The sequence below is a fragment of the Corapipo altera genome, unplaced genomic scaffold, assembly GCF_003945725.1.
Source record: "Corapipo altera isolate COAL_440 unplaced genomic scaffold, ASM394572v1 65, whole genome shotgun sequence".
Classification (NCBI taxonomy): Eukaryota; Metazoa; Chordata; class Aves; order Passeriformes; family Pipridae; genus Corapipo; species Corapipo altera.
The window spans coordinates 6,063,462-6,083,359 of record NW_020884891.1 but is presented as its reverse complement, the minus strand read 5'-3'; the positions used below and the strand labels follow the sequence as shown (position 1 = coordinate 6,083,359).

At 47.5% G+C, this 19,898-nt stretch overlaps 1 protein-coding gene across 2 annotated transcripts in view; it reads right to left on the bottom strand.

Annotated features, from left to right (window-relative positions):
- Positions 1–19,898, bottom strand: part of GPC3 (glypican 3) — a 145,799-nt gene that overhangs the window by 31,764 nt on the left and 94,137 nt on the right. For both annotated transcript variants that reach the window (XM_027645516.1, XM_027645517.1), the window contains exon 6: positions 13,922–14,042. In XM_027645516.1, the coding sequence (XP_027501317.1) occupies positions 13,922–14,042 (121 nt within the window). The remainder of the gene's footprint in view (positions 1–13,921; positions 14,043–19,898) is intronic.

Sequence of the window (19,898 nt, the reverse complement as noted above, 5' to 3'; positions counted from 1 at the left end):
ATAAGGCTGAAGTTGTGGACTTTTTGAAAACTCATGTGTTTTGAATTTGGTGGCCTGATCATACACAACCATGCACCAGCAGAATTGATTCTCTCCACTTCCTCTGCTTATTAGCCCTGGAAATAGCATGGAAAAAATTATCTTTTATTAGCAAATACTTTCTTTATTATTGAACCAACCCTCATGAGATTTGTTGGTGCCCTTCACACCACATTCCTATTTCGCAGCTCTGTTCAGTTTATCCATTCTATGGACAGGGGCCTTGGTGGCACAGAAGCATGCACCAACACAAACCCAATGCAACATCAACAGCATCAATTTTTTGATTGCTTCTTTCCAAGCTACAGAGAGCTTTCCCCCTCTTGGGTGGCAATGAAATGCAACACATTACAGAAAAACGCAATGTTCCCTGGCACCAAGCACCAAACTCCGTTTAAAAATAAAGATATTTAAAACTTTAAAAGTATCTGTAAATAATGGGATCTGTACTTCTGTCTTGCACGAGCAAACACATGTGCCTGTGCTCACAGGCAGGCATCACTGCCCTTCTGTACACAATGTTAGCCCATGGACAGAAGAGCCTGTTTTGGCAGGAGAACACATGAACTGTGCTTTCCTTATGGCCCTTCCAGTTGGATGCACCTTGGCAGCAGAGACGTGGCAGAGAAGAAACCTGTTCCTAATTGAACTCCTATTTCAAGCTCAGCAGAACAAAGTGTGATCACTAATCAAATGTTAATAAAGTGGAAGCAGGCTCTGGAGCTGCAGAAGTAATTTTCAGTGCTTGGAAAAATTATGAGTTGGACATGTTGGCTGTTTTATCAGCTGCTCTAAAAGACAGTCCTGCATTTTCCCATGCTGCCTCCTTGGAGTCATCACAGGTTTTGTGCTGCTGGAGTGGAACTCAGCAGACCAAGCCCCAGGCAGCACTTCCTGCCTGCTCTGGGCAAGGGACAGCCCTGGGATTCCCTCCCCACACACTGCTCTTGGGACATTACTGCTCTTGGGCTCCACACCAACCCATGGCAGTGAGTGCCAAAAGTTGTGAACCATAGCTCTGAATTTATACTGGGGCTCCTTAGCCATAAAAATGTTTTAGTCTTTAATTCTAGCACTCAAAACACCATCTCCTGGAACAGGAAAAATCCCTACCATGCATCACTTGGGGTCTATCAGCACAGCAGGACCCACTTTACTGTCTTCACAGGCTGCAGAGGAGATGCTCTCAGCTGCCAGTAAATCAGTTTTCCTGGTCACTCTCCTGATAGCACAAAGAAGCTGGTGACAGCAGTGAATTATTGACCAAAGGGTGGCCCTACTTTATGGATCATCAGCTTAATTCCAGATTAGCTATCCAAACTGACAACATCCCTATGGGTAAAGGAAGACAGATAAAGACGCCTAAGAGGTGGCAGTAATTAACACGAGTCAGCACTGGACAGTAAATCTCTTTCAGCAGCAGAAGGGGCTGCCAAGGCATTATGGATTGCTCTGGTTTGGTGAGGGCAGGCTGATGCCCCGGACAAGATGTTCCTGCAGGCTCAGAGGTTAAGCCCTGGCTGGCACCACAGCAGAGCAACGGGCTCCTGCCTGCTGTCCCCCAGGCAGGGGAGGTGTCACTTCCCTGGCCTGAACAAACGCTCATTCATCACCAGGCACATGTGAAAAAGAGATTACTCAGGCTTTATGATCAGCTCATTCACCTTATATCCAGTTCCTTCCCCTTCCACCGCCAGCTATTTATGGTTTGTTTTTATGCAGCAGTAGGAAGCAACAGGATAGTGTGGGTGCCAAGCAGGGCTGAGGGGTCCAGCCCAGTCTGATGGGCACCTGGGTAGTCCCCATCTGCTTCTGGCTTATCCCCTGAGTCCCACATCAATGGCAACGCTGGAGAAATGCTGCTTTCTTCTTTGAGCTGCTACAACCCCTTCTGTTCCTTTGCATTTTCAAGCCCAAGCTATCGCCAGCCCTTCAGCATTCCCTTCCTACATCTACCTCCATCAAACACAGACATCTCTGAAACTCCAAAAACCCAACCATTAGACCAATCATCTAACATGTGGTTGGACTAGGCAGTAGATAACACTTTCAGGACCTTGCTGGAGTCTGCCTGGACCTTTTACTGTCGGAATTAGAAAGACTTCCATGAGCTACCACTTCACTGGAAGCAACATAGGAATGCATCCATTTACTGCAAACACTCTTTGCCAGCTCTTAACTTTGCCTGAGCTGATCTGCATCATTTCCTCAGTCCTAGTCTCTTCCACAGGGCTCATAACTGCCCCAGATATGGTGTTACTCCTGCCAGAGCACCTCCTGAGGACATCTGGTGCACAACCCAGGAAACCTATAGCTTGATAAAGGGGAGCAGAATGCCAAGTTAAAATCGTGGGTGCACTTTCAAACCTGCACCAGGGAAAGAGCTGGTATTTTAAGACCACTTGGGCTTTCAGATTGCATGGAAAAATTACATAAGGAAAGAAAGTCACCAAGAGAGCAGTCCCCACCAGGCGCATTAACAACTCATGCCTGTCAGTGGTGGAAAAGGCATTGCAAAGATGCTTCCTTCCTTGCTACCTGCAAGGGCTATCTGCCTTGTCCCCTTTCCACACCTTCCTTTCTCTGGCATCACAGCCCTGCTCCTTCTCCCCACAAAGTTTCTCAGTCTCCCTCCAGTAGCCCCAGCTGCCTTCCCCTCTCCTTTCCACCTGCTTTGTGTCGCTAGACATGAAAACCTGGACCAATTTCTCCACCTGTCAAGCAGCCACCCCTCAGGGGGTTGGCAACTGAGTGAAGGAGGGGTGTGGGAACCTACGTGGGCCAGGGCCCATCACTGCTGTTATCCATATTTTCCATATGTTTAGTTACATTGGAGAAGAGCCCTGCTCTGCCATCCAAACACCACTCAGGAAGGCCCAAAGCACACGTCACCAGAAGACAACATGAGACAACAAGCAAAGTAAGAGCACAAGGAACAAGAAGACAACATGGCTAGAGGTGGAACAATCAACCACCTCATTGCCATCACATCCTTCAGGCGTCTGAGCAGGGGTGGCCTGGGCAGAAGGTGCCCTAGGTTCAAGAGCATCCAGAAGGACATATAGGTGTCACACCACCTCGAACCATCTGCTAAAACAGCCCCAGGTTTCTGTAGAGGGAGATCAGTGTGACCCAGGCAGGGAGTGCAGCAGCCAGTGGGTCCTGCAGCCTCTTCCCTGCCCAGCTCAGCCCAGCCCAGTCGGAACGGCTGGGAGACTTCCTCTTGGCTCAGGCTCCGGCACACGTGGCGGCTTCCAGTTGTCAGCAACGTCTGCTGGGAGACAAACATCTCGTCCTTGGCACCAGGTAGGAAACAGCAAGCTGAGAGCTGTGCTGGGAGGATTTTTTTCCTCCTCTTCACCTTCTGCAACACAAACGAGAGGCAAATCTCTGCCCCAGCCACTTCCCTTTTCCCCTAAAAGCTCCCAGTGGAGAGGGACTTCTCAAATCACGTATTTTTCTGCATAGTGTTGTGTTGCAAAGAGATTTTTGCCAGAACAGCAGCCCAAGTCACGCTGGCTGCATCCTACCCTCACAGGGGCTTTCCAAGCTTTACTTTTGCATTTGCTTCACCCCAAGGCACTGGAAGCCCAAAAAGCAACTGCAAGCAGTTCTGATGGATGTCCCCAGGTCTGCAGAGCTGTCACAGGGAACTGAACAGCCGCCTCATAAGCCACTTACCTCCCATCAGACAAGACAACCCCAGTGCAGGGTTAATTACTGAGCTATTGATTTCAGCAGAGACTTAAATCAGACAGGAGGAGGAGAACTTCATGGCAGACACCCCCAAACCTGTTAGCTAGGGAGGATCAAGCAGCTGGTCTCTAATTAATGGCTGATGGCTGGGCTGGCTCCTGGGTCAGGTCTCAGCTCTCCTCTGCATTCAGAGCATGGATGCTGCTTGCTAAAACCCAAAAAATGTCACAGACACAGCTTTTCCTGTGTCAGTATTGTCACCTAGGATAGATCTACCAACAGGATAAGGAACCAACCATCCAGGCTCAGGCACTGCTGATACACTAGGGTGCAACTCATCACTGATACTGAATGTACCCAACAGCAGCTGACCCTGCAAGGCTCAGGCCTCTGGAGCTGCAGGCAGGAGGTAAGAGGAGCCCTGCCCAGGATGGTTCTCCCACACACAGATGCACAGACGCCAACTGAGCAGCTGAAGCAACTCAGTGTTTAAATTAGGTTCAAAGCTGGTGACTTTATACCCTCCCCCAGTGAGACTCAACACTCATAGAGGAAGCCCAGAAAAGCACCTATATGAGTCTCACCCTCAGCAATTAGATGCTTATGAAAAGGTCAGTAAACTCCTTCCCCACTCACAGGCAGGAGGCATTCAAGGGATCCTGCCAAAAATAAAAAGTAACTTCCTGCCCATCACAATATTTGTTGATGGCTCGAACACCCACCCTGTGCCAGCTACCTCCCATCACCCTGCTAACTGTGCTGCACAGGGCAGCATCTTCTTACATGTGTCCCCAGAAAGGCCAACCAAGCACATTTCCTTCTCTTAAATATCTCTCCCTAGCAATACAGCTGAGTGAGACCATAGGCAACAAATCCTGCTGCAACCTAAAGTTCCCTCTTTGCTCTCAGTTTGATGTGCTGCAAGGGCCATTTCTCATCACATGGGCTCCAACAGCATGAGCACTAAAATGCAACCCAGCTTCTGCAGCCAGTTACATGTCAAAACCAAGGTAAGAAGTTTAATGAGCAACAGCATCAACTGAGAGTCCTCCTGAGCCATGAGGGGTATTCAGACCTGCCCCAACACATACAAGTCAATGTCTGACTGGGGATGGGGTTTGCCAGCACAGAAATCTGCCTCATTACAGACATCTGCTTCATCAGCAGGATAACAAAAGGAGCAAGATCAAAAATTATTCATTATTTAAAATGAATGAAACCTCTTGCACTTTCTGACAGCAGCACAGTTTGCATGAAAGCTCCAGTGGTCTGTGCCAGCCACTGCCTCCCGTGGCCACTGAGGTGGGATAGAGCATAAGAAGTCCCAGGAGAAGCCAAATCAATGCTATAAAAAAAGAGACCACCCTGTCCTAAAGCAGGATGAAACAGCATGAAGTTGTGTCAGGGGAGGTTTAGGTTAGATATTAGAAAAAGGTTCTTCACCCAGAGGGTGGTTGGACACTGGAACAGGCTCCCCAGGCAAGTAGTCACAGCACCCAGCCTGACAGAGCTCAAGAAGCATTTGGACAATGCTCTCAGGCACATGGTGTGATTCTTGGGATTGTCCTGTGAAGGGCCAGCAGGTTGGACTCCATAAGCCTTCTGGGCCCCTTCCAACTCAGGATATCCTGAAATTCTGTTCTAGGATTGCTGAATGAGGTGTAAGTCCAATGCACCTCCTACTTCAGACCAGGGAAACTCTGGTGACACTTGTTGCAAGAACAAAGCTGCTGAGAGCATAAGATGAACTGCTTCAGCCAGCTAAATGCCTTGCTGCACACAGTAGTAAGACACCTTGCAATGCCATTCCCACCCAAAAGATGCCAAACCAACAAATGCTTTTGGTTCTTTCAATATACAACACACACAAACCCAGAGCAGTCTGAACAGGCAGGATCTAAAAGGACTCTCCCACTACCCATCCACAGCTAGTGGTGTGGACCAGATACAAATTAAGACCTCTGGGAATAAAACCATGCCACAAGTGTGCTTTGTTCCCACTACAGACATAGTCCTTTGGTGGAGTGGCAGAATTGCACTGGGGAAATCCCCAGTTCTAACCTTCTCAGCATGTGAAGCAGCTTGGGATGGAGTGGGAATCTCACAGGGATTTGGGCTCACAGCTGCACTGCCTGCACACCATGCCACAGCTGGGCACCACACTCCCACAGCACAGCCCAGGGGGTTGCAGAGGGGACTTCCCGCTGGAGCTGACCCTCTCTGCCCACAGTGGGTCTGACAGCACTGCCTTTTTCTCCTGTCCCCTGAGAACATCATGGCTAAGCAGTCTTACATGACCTCAATCTAGAATCAAAAGTAGCATTATTGCTAATGAGGCTTTTTCATGGGAACAAAAGCAGTTGGATTTGTTTTTCGGCCAAGAAGACAACAGGTTACCTTCTGGACGATGAAGATTAGCTCTCTGAATCCCAATCCCTTCTCAGTCTGGACCACATTATAAAAACCTTGATGTTAAGTCAAATTTTGGAGAAAAACATGAGAAAACTACCAATCAACCAACTAACACCACAGAGCTGCATCCTTTATTAATGGGACCATCAGGGAGGACACCTACCTCAGACATCTACTGATTAAATTACAGCCTGAGTTACAGCACAGGCGACACTTGATACAATTAATGAGGCCCAGAATAACTGTAATTAACTGCTAATCTGGTATCAACAGCTCCACTTACACTGGGTTTTGCTGCACAAGGACTCCTTCAGGTTTGTTTCCTTCAAAACAGGATAAACTCCAGCACTGGTACAGGATATCTGGTGTTTGTTTTAAGGCATCGCTGTGCATCAGCTGCATGTTTTGGACACAAGAGCAAATGAATCCCCTTTAAAGGTGTTCATTTGTTTTTTTCCCCAGCTGATTTCCACAGCATTGTTTGGAGGCTGGTCCCTGCAGGACACACCTGAGGCACCTGCCTCCCTGCAGGAGCTGAAGCCACAGGGACAAAGTTGAATCCCTAATCATGCATAAGACCAGGGCAACCAGGGAATTTCAGGGAAGGAGAGTGATAAAATGCTATTTATGTTACCCAAAGGTTATGGGCGCCAGACAATAAACTGGTGTGGAAACCAGCCAAAACTGCTACCCATCTAAGTTCAGCCCCAGCAGCTTCCTGGTCTTGCAGAGAAAAGTCAAGGAGATGGATGTTAGGCATTGGAATAAGTTCCCCAGGAAAGCAGTGGAGTCACCATGCCTGGAAGAGTTCAAAAGGTGTGTGGATGTGGCACTTGAGAACATGGTTTAGCAGTGAACACGGCAGTGATGGGTTAATTCTGTGGAACTGGGGTAGGTGGGATTAGCAAAAAGGAAGCACAGCTGAGATATTCCTTTCCATAGGGAGATACATGGCTTCACAGAGGAATGCACCTTTCCCAGTCCTCCCATGTGTGTTCCTGAAATTCACTGCCAGGGAAAGGCCAAATGAAAGTAAGAAGGGCAAGAAAACAGTGAATCTCGTCTCAAGAATGGCAGCTCTGGAGTCCCATTATTTACTCCCCCCAAAAAAGGATTGTATGGCTGTGGACCAAAGGATTTGGGTGTGCTGAGGAAAAGCCTACAATAAATTACTGAACTGTCTGATTGAGGACTTTTGATATTGCCAGATGTTTTGGCACCAACATCAGCAAAACCAACAGGTCAGTAACAGACAGGGTTTGCTGGGTTTCCACAGCACACAGGAGATGCTCAGACCCTCAGCACACATTCACTGTCACTTGAGCAGTACCTGAAAAGTGCCTATTTACTGCCCTTTCCTTACTGACAAGAGAAAATACCTCACATTCCACAGAAAATGTCACTGCACAGCATGGATCTTAACTGTGCGCCCCTCACACTCCCTCTGTGTCGGGCAAGACCATGGTTAAAACAGGCAACAAACTCCAGCAAACACAGTCCAGGATACACCTCTGTTTGAAAACAGGTATGCAAACACAGCAGGTCCAAAAAATCTCTGGCTGTTAGAGAAAACTCTTTTGGGTGACCTGTGGATACAGCACTCCCACAACAACCCTGATAAAGCCCGGAGGTTTGCGACAGGTCCCGGGCAATATCTGGTGTGGGCAGGCACCGGCTCTTCCTGAAGAGGGGAAGGAGGGGTTTGGGTTTGAAAAGCCACCCTACACTCAGATACCTCCAAATTTAATTATGTTCTCATTACCAAGGGTCACACATCCCCTGATTTAACTGCCCTGGCAAAATCCTGTCAATACCACTTGCACAGAGTGGGAGAGCGTTTACCCAGCACGTTAATGGGAGCTGGGGCACAGCTAAAAGGATGATGGAATTAGTATTTAAATACCAGGCCTAGACTTGGTGGAGCTGTAGATTACTTTGTGTAGTAAAGAAGAATTAACTGATCCATTCCAAAATGCATTTATCATTAAAATAAAAATCTTCTGTCATTTTATTTAATAGCCTTAGTAAGAAATAATTGCAATGTCTGGTTGCTTTTCAACAACATGTGGTTTTAATATTTTAATTGTTACAAACTGTTTAATAATGGTGAACAAAAGGCATGTCCAAGTAATTATTGTATTTATTAACATTTCTTTTGAGGACTTGATAGATTATATTGCACACATACAGCACTTCAGACATTGTAGTGTTAACTTATTAAATTTAAAGGTGGAAAAGGAGCCAAAAGTGACTTGCTTTGGTGCAATTTAAATATTGTGTTTTCAAGTGATTAGTGTTGTGCATCACATTATTCAACAATCTGGAAGTGTGCACATTTTTCTAATTATTATGCAGCTTCATCTGATCAGGGAATTAAAATACAGTGGGAATAATAAACCTCAGAGAGTGTAGCAGGCACAGGGAAATGCTGTTCCACCAAATCCGTCAAAGTCATGGATTTTTCTGATGGGGAAATATATTCCTGAAAAGTCCCCACCTCACCAGGCTCTCCCATAATAAACTTCATAGTTTTCCATACTTTGAGCCATCCAGGTCAGGGTCTGGTGAGGTGGGTTCCCAGGACCTCATGTCTCCCCTGGGAGCACCCATGGCCACCCCGAGCTGCCCTGAGAGCCCCCACTGCACCACTGGGCAGCCTGTTTGCAGGTTTCCTGTATGCCCCAAGCAGGGTCTGGGTCCCTTTGCCTCCCCAAGCATCATTCCCCCATGGCAGGGTGAGACCCTCCTCTCTGGTCCCCAGCGCTCCACCACACTCTGTATTTTAAGCAGAGGGGTTGCAAGGGACTCTCAGGCACAAGGGCACCACACCGTTCCCAGGCCTATTTTGTTTACATTTGATTCAATCAAGTTGTGGCCTTTTGGCCTCTTTCCAAATTAACTTCTGGGTGACCTCCACCATGGCCTCTCCCAGCAGCCAGGCCGCCGGGAAACAGCCCATTAAACCTACAAACAAATACAGGACATATTGGTTGATCAAATCAGCTTCAAACACAACTCTGGAAACGCCTGGCCTGTGCTTTTAATGCAAACTTCAAGTCTATTTTATCTTCGGTCATTCACACCTCTGAGCCTCCTGGTTTTTTTTTTTGTTCTTCCCTTCCAGCTATAGCTCTGCGTTTTACTGCCTCATAAAATTTCTAAATTTTGTTCTCATCCTCCTGCAAACCCTGAGAAGAGCAATGTGAGGGTCTCTCACATGGGGCTCACCACAGGGCCCGGGTCTTTACACCAAGCACACGAAAAAAGGCAGCAAGACCCTGCTTGGGGGAACAGCTGCAATATTCCAAGAAATTGTGTCTTCCCCTTATTTCCAAGGAAATAAATCAAAGGGAGTTTCTCAGGGTCTGTGAAAGCATATTGCCTGGATTCCCATCCCCAAAGGGTTTATTTTTTCAAGAGCTTATATGGTAGTTAGATTTCTGGCTAGAGAATATGCAATATGATAAAAACACAGTCCCTATATGGGGCAATAAATTACAGATTGTTTGATGTGGAAACCAAAGAACTGTCAAACTCCAGTATATCTGAAAAATTCTAAATGAGCCCTTAACTCGAGTGTCTGGAAATGTACAGTATGTTTCCAGGCCATTCAATTTTGTAAAGACGTATCTCCCTCATTTAAGTTTCCTTTTATGGATTTTAGTATTAATTTTTGGTGTGGTCGTTCTCTCCTTTTGTTAAAAAATTGTGCTCTTCCTCCTCGAGACAGTACTATGATAAACACCAGGATTTAACTAAATATAAACAGGGATTGGAACTGGGCACAAGCTAAAAGAGGTAACTGCACTAAGGATGGGGTAAAGCATCTGCTGCAGTGGTGTCAGAGCCCCATAGGCACTGCAGAGGACACAAAAGCCACCTCAGAACAGACAGGTACAGAAGGGAAGACCAAGAGTGTCATATCAGCCAATTTGGTACTGCAGATCCCTGCTTTATCCTCACACCAGCATCACTCAGGTCCGCTCTCCAGAGCCTTTCATGGAAGAGGATGATCAATAGGAGGTCATCAGTGTGGCAGAGCTCCCAGGCTGTGGGGCATGGGACACCACAGCCCCCACCTCCATGTTTATCTCTTAAAACTTGAAGCTCTTACCCATCTGTCAGCCATCCAAATGTCTCCCCGTAGTGGGAGGAAAATTGCATGACCAGAGGAAATAGCTCACCTCGCACACAGCTTTCTGCCTAGGGATGGTACCGAGTCACAAAAAAACTGAGCAAGACCTTGCACTGACACTGAACAACCTTTCAGTTTCAATATACTTTTACGTGTGGGATGAGTGAAAACCCTTCTAGCTAGAAACAGACCCCATCCACTCTGGGAAATAAAAGTTAGGAACCAATTCCAACTCATTTTCCTGAAGGTGACCCTTAGCCTCCCAGCTGAGATAACAATGCTAATATTTATGGATGGGCTGTTCATGCCTCTGGGCACACAACAAAAATAACTCAAATCAAAACCTGGTAGACATCTAACAGAACTGGCGGGAAAAAAATTCTACTTCCAATATGGCAATAATAAACCATCTCAACCACCAATACACGAAAAATAGCATCAGCCACAATCACACATTTGGGTGAAACAAAAATGGTCTGATGTAATGAATTGGCATCACTGAGGGGGACTCATCCAGAAAGGGCTGACTTGAGACAGCACACTACTCAGGAACTGTGCTTTATTAATTTATTTAGTTCAGCTTGATAGAAGGTGCTCAAACCAAAAAAATCAATCTGGGAAACTTTCACTTCCCCTTCTCTCTCGGTTAAGCTTTCTATACTCTTTTCAGTTCCCACAGGTTTAATTCTAATGCACAAACCCCATTCTCCTTTCAAACTGCAAATGTTTGATGAGAATTTCTCATGTGTATGTGTGCACATTTACCCAGATTTGGTTTGAGGAGACATGAACTAAAGAACAAGCATGATTTCTACACACAACACATTCGCCAAACTCAAGCAAGCTTGAAAACATGACGAACTGCTGAAAGTAGACATTTTCAGCAGTGTGAGCAGCCTGGAATAAAGCAAAGCCAAGTCATCAGCAAATTACAGACATTTTATCAAAAATCTACAAGTAAAAGTAAAAGCTCTGGGACTCTAAGAAAATTGCACGAACTAGCATGGTTCCTGAGTCTGCCCACACCCACAAAATCCAGGCTGCATCTCTAAGAACACACTGTGAGGAAGCCACAACATTGTACTATATTCCCAATTTATGGGTAGTCACATGGAGAACCCAGTTTACAGCTCTGAGCGCTACAAAGACACTCTTTTCCCCAAAAAACCCTTAAAAGCCACTGTTGGCTTGAGCTTGGTGGATAAGGAGATTTTCACCCCACCCCAGCTCAGGAGTCCCCACTGCTTCGCAAATCTGAAGCCAACACCTGAAAAACACAACTGTAATTCATCCAGAGCTGCGGCTCCTTCCACATTTCCTACTCTTTGGCATTCAAGATGCATTCCACATATGAAAGAGAGCTCAAAACTTCCTTAGGTCAAGAAAAAAAGTGTGACGGTGAGCTCTGGCACCCCAAATCCCAAATTTAAGTAACCTCTGCAGTTTCATGGTTTATAAGCTACTTATCATAGACTACAGACCCTCCACAGGAACAGAATCATATCATAGAATTACAGAATGGTTTGGGTTGGAAGGGATCTTATAGATAATATAGTTCCAGGGACACTTTCCTTACACCACGTTGCTCAAAACCCTGTACAACCTGGCCTTGAACTTCCAGGGATGGGGCATCCACAGCTTCTCTGGGTAAGCTTCATAACTCATTTTCACAAATCACTTCCCATTTTCTCCTGATTTTATTCTCAATTCCTCCTCTTTCTCAAACACAACTTTACAAGAGTGTTCAATATTTTTCAGATTCTTAATTTACGCCATTCAAACCAAAAGACTTTATCTGCCCCCATAACGTGTTCCAACCTGATCCTACAAGCCGAGAAGGGGAAGCACTGAAAGAGATCACAACTAAAGGTGACCATATTCACCCCCTTAACACTATTTTTTTCTGAGCAGCAGCTGACAAGAGACACTCTGCTGCTGCAAATAGCTGAATAGGGCTCAGCAGTGTTTACCCAGGGTCTCCCACTCCACAGATCTCCAGTCCTCAGCAGCCTGAGCTGTTCAGCAAAGACCTAACTTGACCCAGTCTGGCAGCCAGCATTTCACAACCACTTTATGTCAGCAGTTTCAAGTACACTAATAACCATGTTTTGTTCAGTGCGACTTTCTCACTGTGAACGGCAAAATATCATTATCACCTGCAGGTTGAAGCCTGCCCTCTACCCCATTTAATAGGGAGCTGATTATGCTATTCCCCCCCCCCCTTTCCCCTTTTAATAATTATGGGCTGTTGGCAGATGGCACCGCTCGGCACGGGGAGGGTGCGGGAAGGCAGAGCAGGCTGCAGGGCCACTGCCCACATTGGCTCTCGCATGGTGGGGCGCTCCTGGGGACCCCAAATCCCTCCCTCCATCCCACTCCCAGACAGCACCTAATGAGGCGTGCCTGCATCGGAGGGCACTGGGGTTAAACCGGGAATGGCTATGAAAACAGTCCCTGGCAGTGGCAGGAGCAGGAAAGCAGAGGTTTGCAGAAAAGTTGCTAAGCCAGCAAGTCCAAACAGAGCCGCCCTCACAGCCCACCCAGCCGGGAAGTAAAGCTGGGCTTAACCCCGGGAACCTGCTGCTGCCCAAAGCCTCATGCCAGAGCAACCCTGGACAAGGTTCCCCACTGGTAAGAGCTCTCTCAGGAGAGACTGGGCAGCTCAGCTGCATTAACTGTGTTACCACCTGAGTGTGTGCCCCGTGAGGTCCCAGTAAAGTAGCAAGTCCAAGGTATCCACCTCCTGAAAAACATTGCCCCTTTGAGTTACTGCAACGTCCCATACTCAGTGACAGAGAGGGGGGAGAGCAGTGTCCAGAGCTGAACCCCAGCCCACTGGCCCAAGGCAGTGCTGTGGGAGAGCTCTGGGAGGTGAACAGCCACAAGCTGAACGCTGTGCAGAGGTGCCACCTAACTTCCTGGCAGCAGTGGGGCTTGTTCACAGACCTAATCTGGCATGGCATGATGGGTAGAGACAAGATACTGCTTGTCCCAGTAAGAATGCCAGGTCTGAGGCAGTGGGAAGGAAGCTTCCTCCCCAGCACAAAGGATCTCATCCAGCCCTGCCACTTTCCCCTTCAACAGTAACTAACTTGCCCCAGCAGTTGCTGGGAGTGGATGTCCAGGGAGATACAGCAAAGAAACAGGTGATCCTTTCTGCCAGCCATGAGCAATACCAAAGGGGCTTTCTCTGACCAGAGGGGACATCAGGCACATGCCACACAAGCCCCTGCCAGCACCTTGTGCTCGGGGGGACCACAGCAGCTCCATCTTTCCTGGTCCTCCACTGTGCAGGGGACATATGCCCAGCAGAAGCACACTGCAGGGATGCATCCACACATTGGCCAGGCACAGGCTGAGCCCTGGAAAGCTGAAGTGCACGTACCCCACAGCTCCCACTGACCCACAGAGAACCACACCAGCATGTATCCAACAGGACCTGCCATGTGTGCCCTGTGAGCCTGGTACCCTGCAGGGCTGAGGTGGCACTGGCTCCGCACACAGGGCTCTGCACAGAGCTGCTGAAGATGGAGACACCCTGGGTTGTCTGGCTGAGCCCAAAGAAAGTGTGGGGGAGGCCAAACTAATTTGGAAACCACCCACTCCAGAGCCATCCCTGCTGGCACATCTGCAACAAACCTGGTTGATGTGTTTCAGCTTGTCAATAATCTGGCTGATCACTGGCTCCAGACCTTTCATCTTCACCTCATGGTTGCCAGACTGAGCTTTTCCTCCGTTCCTTGTGATCTGGGGACTGTACCTATAGGAGTGAGAACAGAAAAGACCATGATGTGATGGGCTAATACGGAGGAGATCTTTAAAGTTCAATACAAACAAAAGAAATCCCAAGATAAGCATAATCCCTTTCCAAAACAGAGAGCACAAGACAGTTAATAATGACAAAGAAAAGGCAGAAGATTCCTATAAAAATTTTTGCTCTGACTTTGCAAAGCAGCAAGATGATGTAGTTGTATCACTTGAGGACAATGAACTCCTTTCCAGTCCATTAGTAACCAAGGAAGACGTTAAACAGTATACAACAGGGATAAATATTTTCACATAACTTGCACCCAAGAGTCCTAAAAAAGCTGGCTCAGAAATTCTGGCTTGCTCATGTTTGTTTAAAATAAATCTTGGCAGACCACAGAGACTCCAGTACAAGAGTGGTAGTGTTGTGCCCATAGCCAAAAAAAAAATGAGTGGGATGACCCAGTTAACTGCAAGCTGATTAGCATAACATCAACCCCTTTGCAAAATAATGACTATCACTGATGTGTGATTTCAATAATAAAGAATTAAAGCACCAGAATATAATTAATGCTGTCAACATTGCTAATGGAAAATAGGTGTTGTCAAACAATCCTGATTTCAGTCTTTGATGAGATCCAGCTTTGGGGATCAAAGTAACTGCTCAGACAGAACGTACCTTGACTTTGGTAAGGTGCTGGGCTCTGCACCATGGGGTATCTTGATTTACACAGGTACCATGCAAGTCAGCAAAGCCCCCGTAAAGCAGATTAAGCTGCCAGGGCAACTCTGCAGAGGAGGGCAGCCAACCCCAAACTCAGCTTTTTCACTGGCAGTTTGGAAAGAAATATACATTCACTTGCTGCAAGATTTATGGAATGGCCAAGTTTATCAGAGTAATAAAAGTGAGGGGAAGAGGGACAGAGGGGGTTGCTGTTCACTTGCCTGTGGAGGAACACATTCCTACACTCGGGACCTGGGTAACAGCTCATGATGCTCCGGACATGAGACAAGCAATTGGCTGCCACCACTGCCTGCTGCAGACACAGCAGTGGCACAGAGCACACGGGTGCCTTCTCGAGCTGTGGGTTGTTGGTACTCATCACAGCCCCAGTGACAGGCCATGGTACTCTTCAAGCACAAAACAAGTCCTTGTCTCCAAGAACTGGCAGCCAGAACAGGCACTGCCAAACCCCGGCACAGCCTACGAAAGTGAGATCACCGAGATAACACCAGCACCAGTCTGCTTTACTGTACATCTGGTTTTCCAGTGTCATGGGTAAACAGGATGAATATTCCTTTCTGCATTCATTTCCTACACATCACGTCTTTTACCAGCTCCCAGAACCAGCCCTAGTGGCTGCCTCCGTATCTGTCAGCTCCCTGCTTCCCTGCCCAGCTAATCCTTCATCCCCACACTGCCAGGCAAGCTTGGGCAATGACAGTCAGCCCATTTCACATGGGTTTTGGGTTGAAAGTGGGACTTCAGCAGGCATTTGAAGAAGGGGAGGGAGACAGGAGGGATGGTGGGGCCAACTCAGGGAGAATGCTTTGCTAGGGGAGAAAGCAAGAGGCATGGGGACATTTGGCCACAAGAGCTGTCAGGGCACACTAAGGGTTTCAAGGATACACAGAGGCTTGGTTTAAGCTCTACTTAAACACTAAATTAGGAATGAGATTGACTCAGACATGTAGGAATGCAAAGGCAACCTCAAATCTACAGTGGTGCAGCAGGAATCTGCCCCTGACCTGAAATATTCACATAACGTAAAATAGAGAACTGAGGCTGATTTCCACTCCAAGGCAGGAGTTCTATGTTCAGGAGCTCTCTGCATCTCCAGACAGGTCCCCAGCACTGGGCATTCCCCATACACAGCTCTGCTGATGGCTGACAAACCTGTGCTGCACTGAAAGAGATGACAGATGAAAAAGAACGGGAGAAGGAGGTGTGTGTGCCTACAACAGAGGAACACATGCCTGTGTTTATTCCTGTTTCCAGGCATAAACACCTTGTCCAGGTACAAGTGTCACTGCAAAGCAGAGACATCAACTTGGGTCTCCCCAAGCCCCACCAGCTCCTCAACATGGGAGCAGCTGCCTGCACAGTCAGCCCCCTACCCTGCACTTCAGCGCCAGCACCATAGTCAGAGCTCTGCTCTCTACACCTGTCCCCGTGCTGGGGCCTCCTGGTAGGACTCAGTATTTTGCAAAACACCTTTTTTTTTTTTTTTTTTAATAGTTGCATTATCCTGTGAGGCACAAAACACAGCTTTACCTGAGACACAATAGCTCCGAGTTCAGAAAAGCCCTCACACGTGCAATTAGGTAGCTTGTAGGCTGAAAGCTTAGTGACTGGGAGAAGTGGGGCCAGAGCAAGCCAGGCTGGGTGCCAGCCAGCAGAAGCCCATGCCCAGGACCGGGGCTGTGCTCCTGGCACAGCCGGGCCGCATGCTCCGAGCACCATCTCGTGGGAAGAGGCTGCTGCTGCCGCAAGCACAGACCTGCCCGGCTCTGCTAACACTTAGGCTGAACTTTTTGCAGGGGAACAAAGCACTGGGAGCAGCAAACCATTAATCCTGCTGCTTGTTTTTCACACAGTCACTTAATGCCACCGTGCCCACCTGACAAACACATCTGGAGACTGGATGTAAACATCCAAAAGACACGTGACTTTTTAGATGCCGAAGAAATTACCGCCTTTGGTGTCACTGTAAATTTAATTTAAAACTCTAATGGAACTCAAAAGTGCATTGCTGAAAAGTCTCCCATGGTTTCAGAAATTTAACAAGCAAACTCACACAGGTTTTAGCATGAGCAGAACCAAGCCCATTTGGTGCATACCTAAATTAATACAACCTATCTCCTAAACAGCTTTATGTAAAGAAATACAATAGCTTGGGTCTGAGTGGGTGAAATCCCTTCTGAAATCCACGCAACGGCTGCCAGAGACAATTTCTGTAGCCTATGCATTGTTATACAGGAAGGAGAAACACAGTATTACAACAGTACTATACTGTAACTTCATGTCCAAAAACTGAAATTGTTCTCCAGAAAGTTCTACTGGGGTTTGGTGAGGACCTCAGATCACTCTTCCCAGGGGATTAAGTCTACTAGAGAAGGAAGCAACCTGAAAGCATTTGCAGAAGGATTTGTCTCTGAAATACCAATGCTGGAGAAACAAAGTGTTACCACCTGGTACTTCCCACCTGGCCAGGTACAAGGGTATGTACTAGACCCAAAATGAACCATTTGCATCATTACACAGTTATCCTTTGAAGCAGCAAGGCAGTGGGCAGTGTAAGCTGCACATCTTTGAGAATGAATCACAAAAAAAAGAGATGCACAGGAACATGCTACCTCCCAACAGCCAGAGACATAGTCCTGTGTGGCATGGATGCTTTGGGACACACTGCCTCTTCATGGCCAAGCTGAGACCTCCTGGCATGTTCAGGCATGAGGGGGGCACCAGCTCCCCTCAGCTGTGCCCCTCTCTGGGGTGGCCACACTCAGGCATGCAGGATGAAGCCAACGAAGGGTTAAAGGCTTTGAAATGTAGCTTCAGCCAGCGACCTGCATTCCTGAAATGCCAGAAAAGCTGGAAAAGGCAGCTGGCACCCCTCCCTGCAGCCTGGGCCAAGCAGCCAGGCCTTAATATGGCAGAGAGATGCCTTTCCAGCCCCCAACAAGCTGGAGAATGGGGGTCCCAGTACAGGCCCCATGCAGGCTCCTCGGCACCCCCACCACTCCAACTTGCTGCAGGGCTGGTGGGCTCGAAGGCAAAACAAAGCCAAAGCATCACCTTCCTCCCATGTTCTGCAGTCACAGTGCAGAAAAGGAAAAGTCTCAGAGCCATCTTGAGCTGCTTTCAACTTATGCCAATAAAACAGCCCTTCTGCAGGACACTTGTGCCACTCCACTATACCCATCACATACCCCTGCCATGGTCACTGATATCAGCATGGAACAGCAAATATGCACAGTGGATAAAGTCCACCCCATGGTCCCCGGGGGTCCCTGCGCCAAAGGGGTATCAGTGTTGCAACATGAGCATGGTTTGGCTTCCACTTCATAAGCAAAGCCCAAAATACTTTCCTCTTTGACGTGTCTCGACGTCAGTCAGCAGCATCTCCTTGCCTGGGCTCCCTGGGTATGGGCTCTTGCTGGGGATGTGGTATTTTCCAAAGACAAATGTCACGTTTTAAAACGTGCTGATAAGCGGCCTTCATTAAAAACTACTTTAATGAAAAAGTAGTTTTTCATTAAAAATGAAAACACCAACAATCTGAAGTCTTCTGTGGGGATGGCACAACTACAGACCCCTCCTTCTCATCCACCAGCCATAAATGCCCAAGTATGCTGTCAAATAAAGGGATCTTCCCCTCCTTTTCTCCCCACCATCCACAAAAGTCTCCTGTGAATGTTTGGTCTTTCCAGTCCAAATGCAGCTTGTTCCAAGCTTTCATTTCGGAGCAAAGAAGGCAAGATGACAAATGCTATTTAAATACATGGCAATGAATTTAAAACGTGTGTTCATCCTACTCTGCCATGCTAGGCTTTGAGATGAGTTACTGCAATGCCTGAAGTGTGATTTAGAGAAAGTAATCATGGAAGTCAAACATAAAGAATTACACCTTTTAGAAAAAGGAAAGTAAGTATGTCATTCAAATAACAATTAATTTATGCCTGCCTTCCAGTTGCAAATTATTTATTCAAACGCAGCTCCACGATTTAAACAGCACAGTATCCCCTGCAGGCTCTTCCTCTACTATGTTCACTGGATCATACTTGTTTGAGAGAGTGCATGGGGGGCAAACACAACAAAGACTGCTACAAGACAGGATTACAATGCCAGAGAAGAAGTTTCACTGCACAGGAGGTAATAGCTGAGCTCCAAGCTTGCCAGAGCAGCACTCCCAGCACCCACAATCCCACAAGGCTGCTCTGCATTTCAAGACATGACTTACTATAGACCATATGGACTGGTGACACCGAGTCCTCACCACACAGAAGGCAAAAAGATATGAAAAAGGGGAGAAAGGAAAGAAAAGTTTCTCCCCCCATACTCCTGACAGGAACCCAGGTCTTATCTCCAGCTGGTTTTCATGGGTCAGTAAAGGTGGCTGCAGTGGTGAAGTCAACATTTTACTCTCTGGCCCTGATAATTTTTGCTTTAGTGAGACAACCTTCATGTCACATCAGCAGTGCAAGCAGTGGGGCCCAAAAGGCTTGAAAAGCTGTTTCCAACCCACTCATCCTGCCCTGCAGCCAGGGTTTAACTCCTAGATGTGCCCATAAGCTGCCAAGAAGAGGTGAAAACTTCTTCCCCTGATAGTTTCCTCTCTAAAGAGAGACTGTGCAGAGGTAACCTGGTCAATCATACCAATTACCCCACCCCTAGCTGTCCTCTTCCATATGGGGTGCATGTTCCCTTGACAATATGCAGGCATCTGTTACACTGGGGTGCAAGTGGCGGGAGAGAGGTGGGGTGTATGGCTCTTGGGTGCCTTCCTGGCCTTCAACATGCACTCATTTGCTTGCTTACAGTGATTCCTTGCAGTCCCTGCAGAGCTCAAAATGCCGCAGTCAATTTACACCACCAGCAGCTCCAAACAAGCTGCTTCAAAAGCAACTAGGAGGATCCAACACTCTCAGTGGGGAGTGTTCTCACCTAACTAAAAAGGAGCCATTTTCTGCTGGATTTCCAAATATCAACACCTTGAAGCCTGGTCCACGACAGCCCTCTCAGATCCTGCTGTATCTGTTCTCTGCCAAGGGAAGCGTCCTTCAGCTGACAGGTTCGTGTTATAAACATGAGGTGTCAGGTAATCACCTGGTTCTAGGGGACAGAACTTCCGAGGGGACAGCAAAA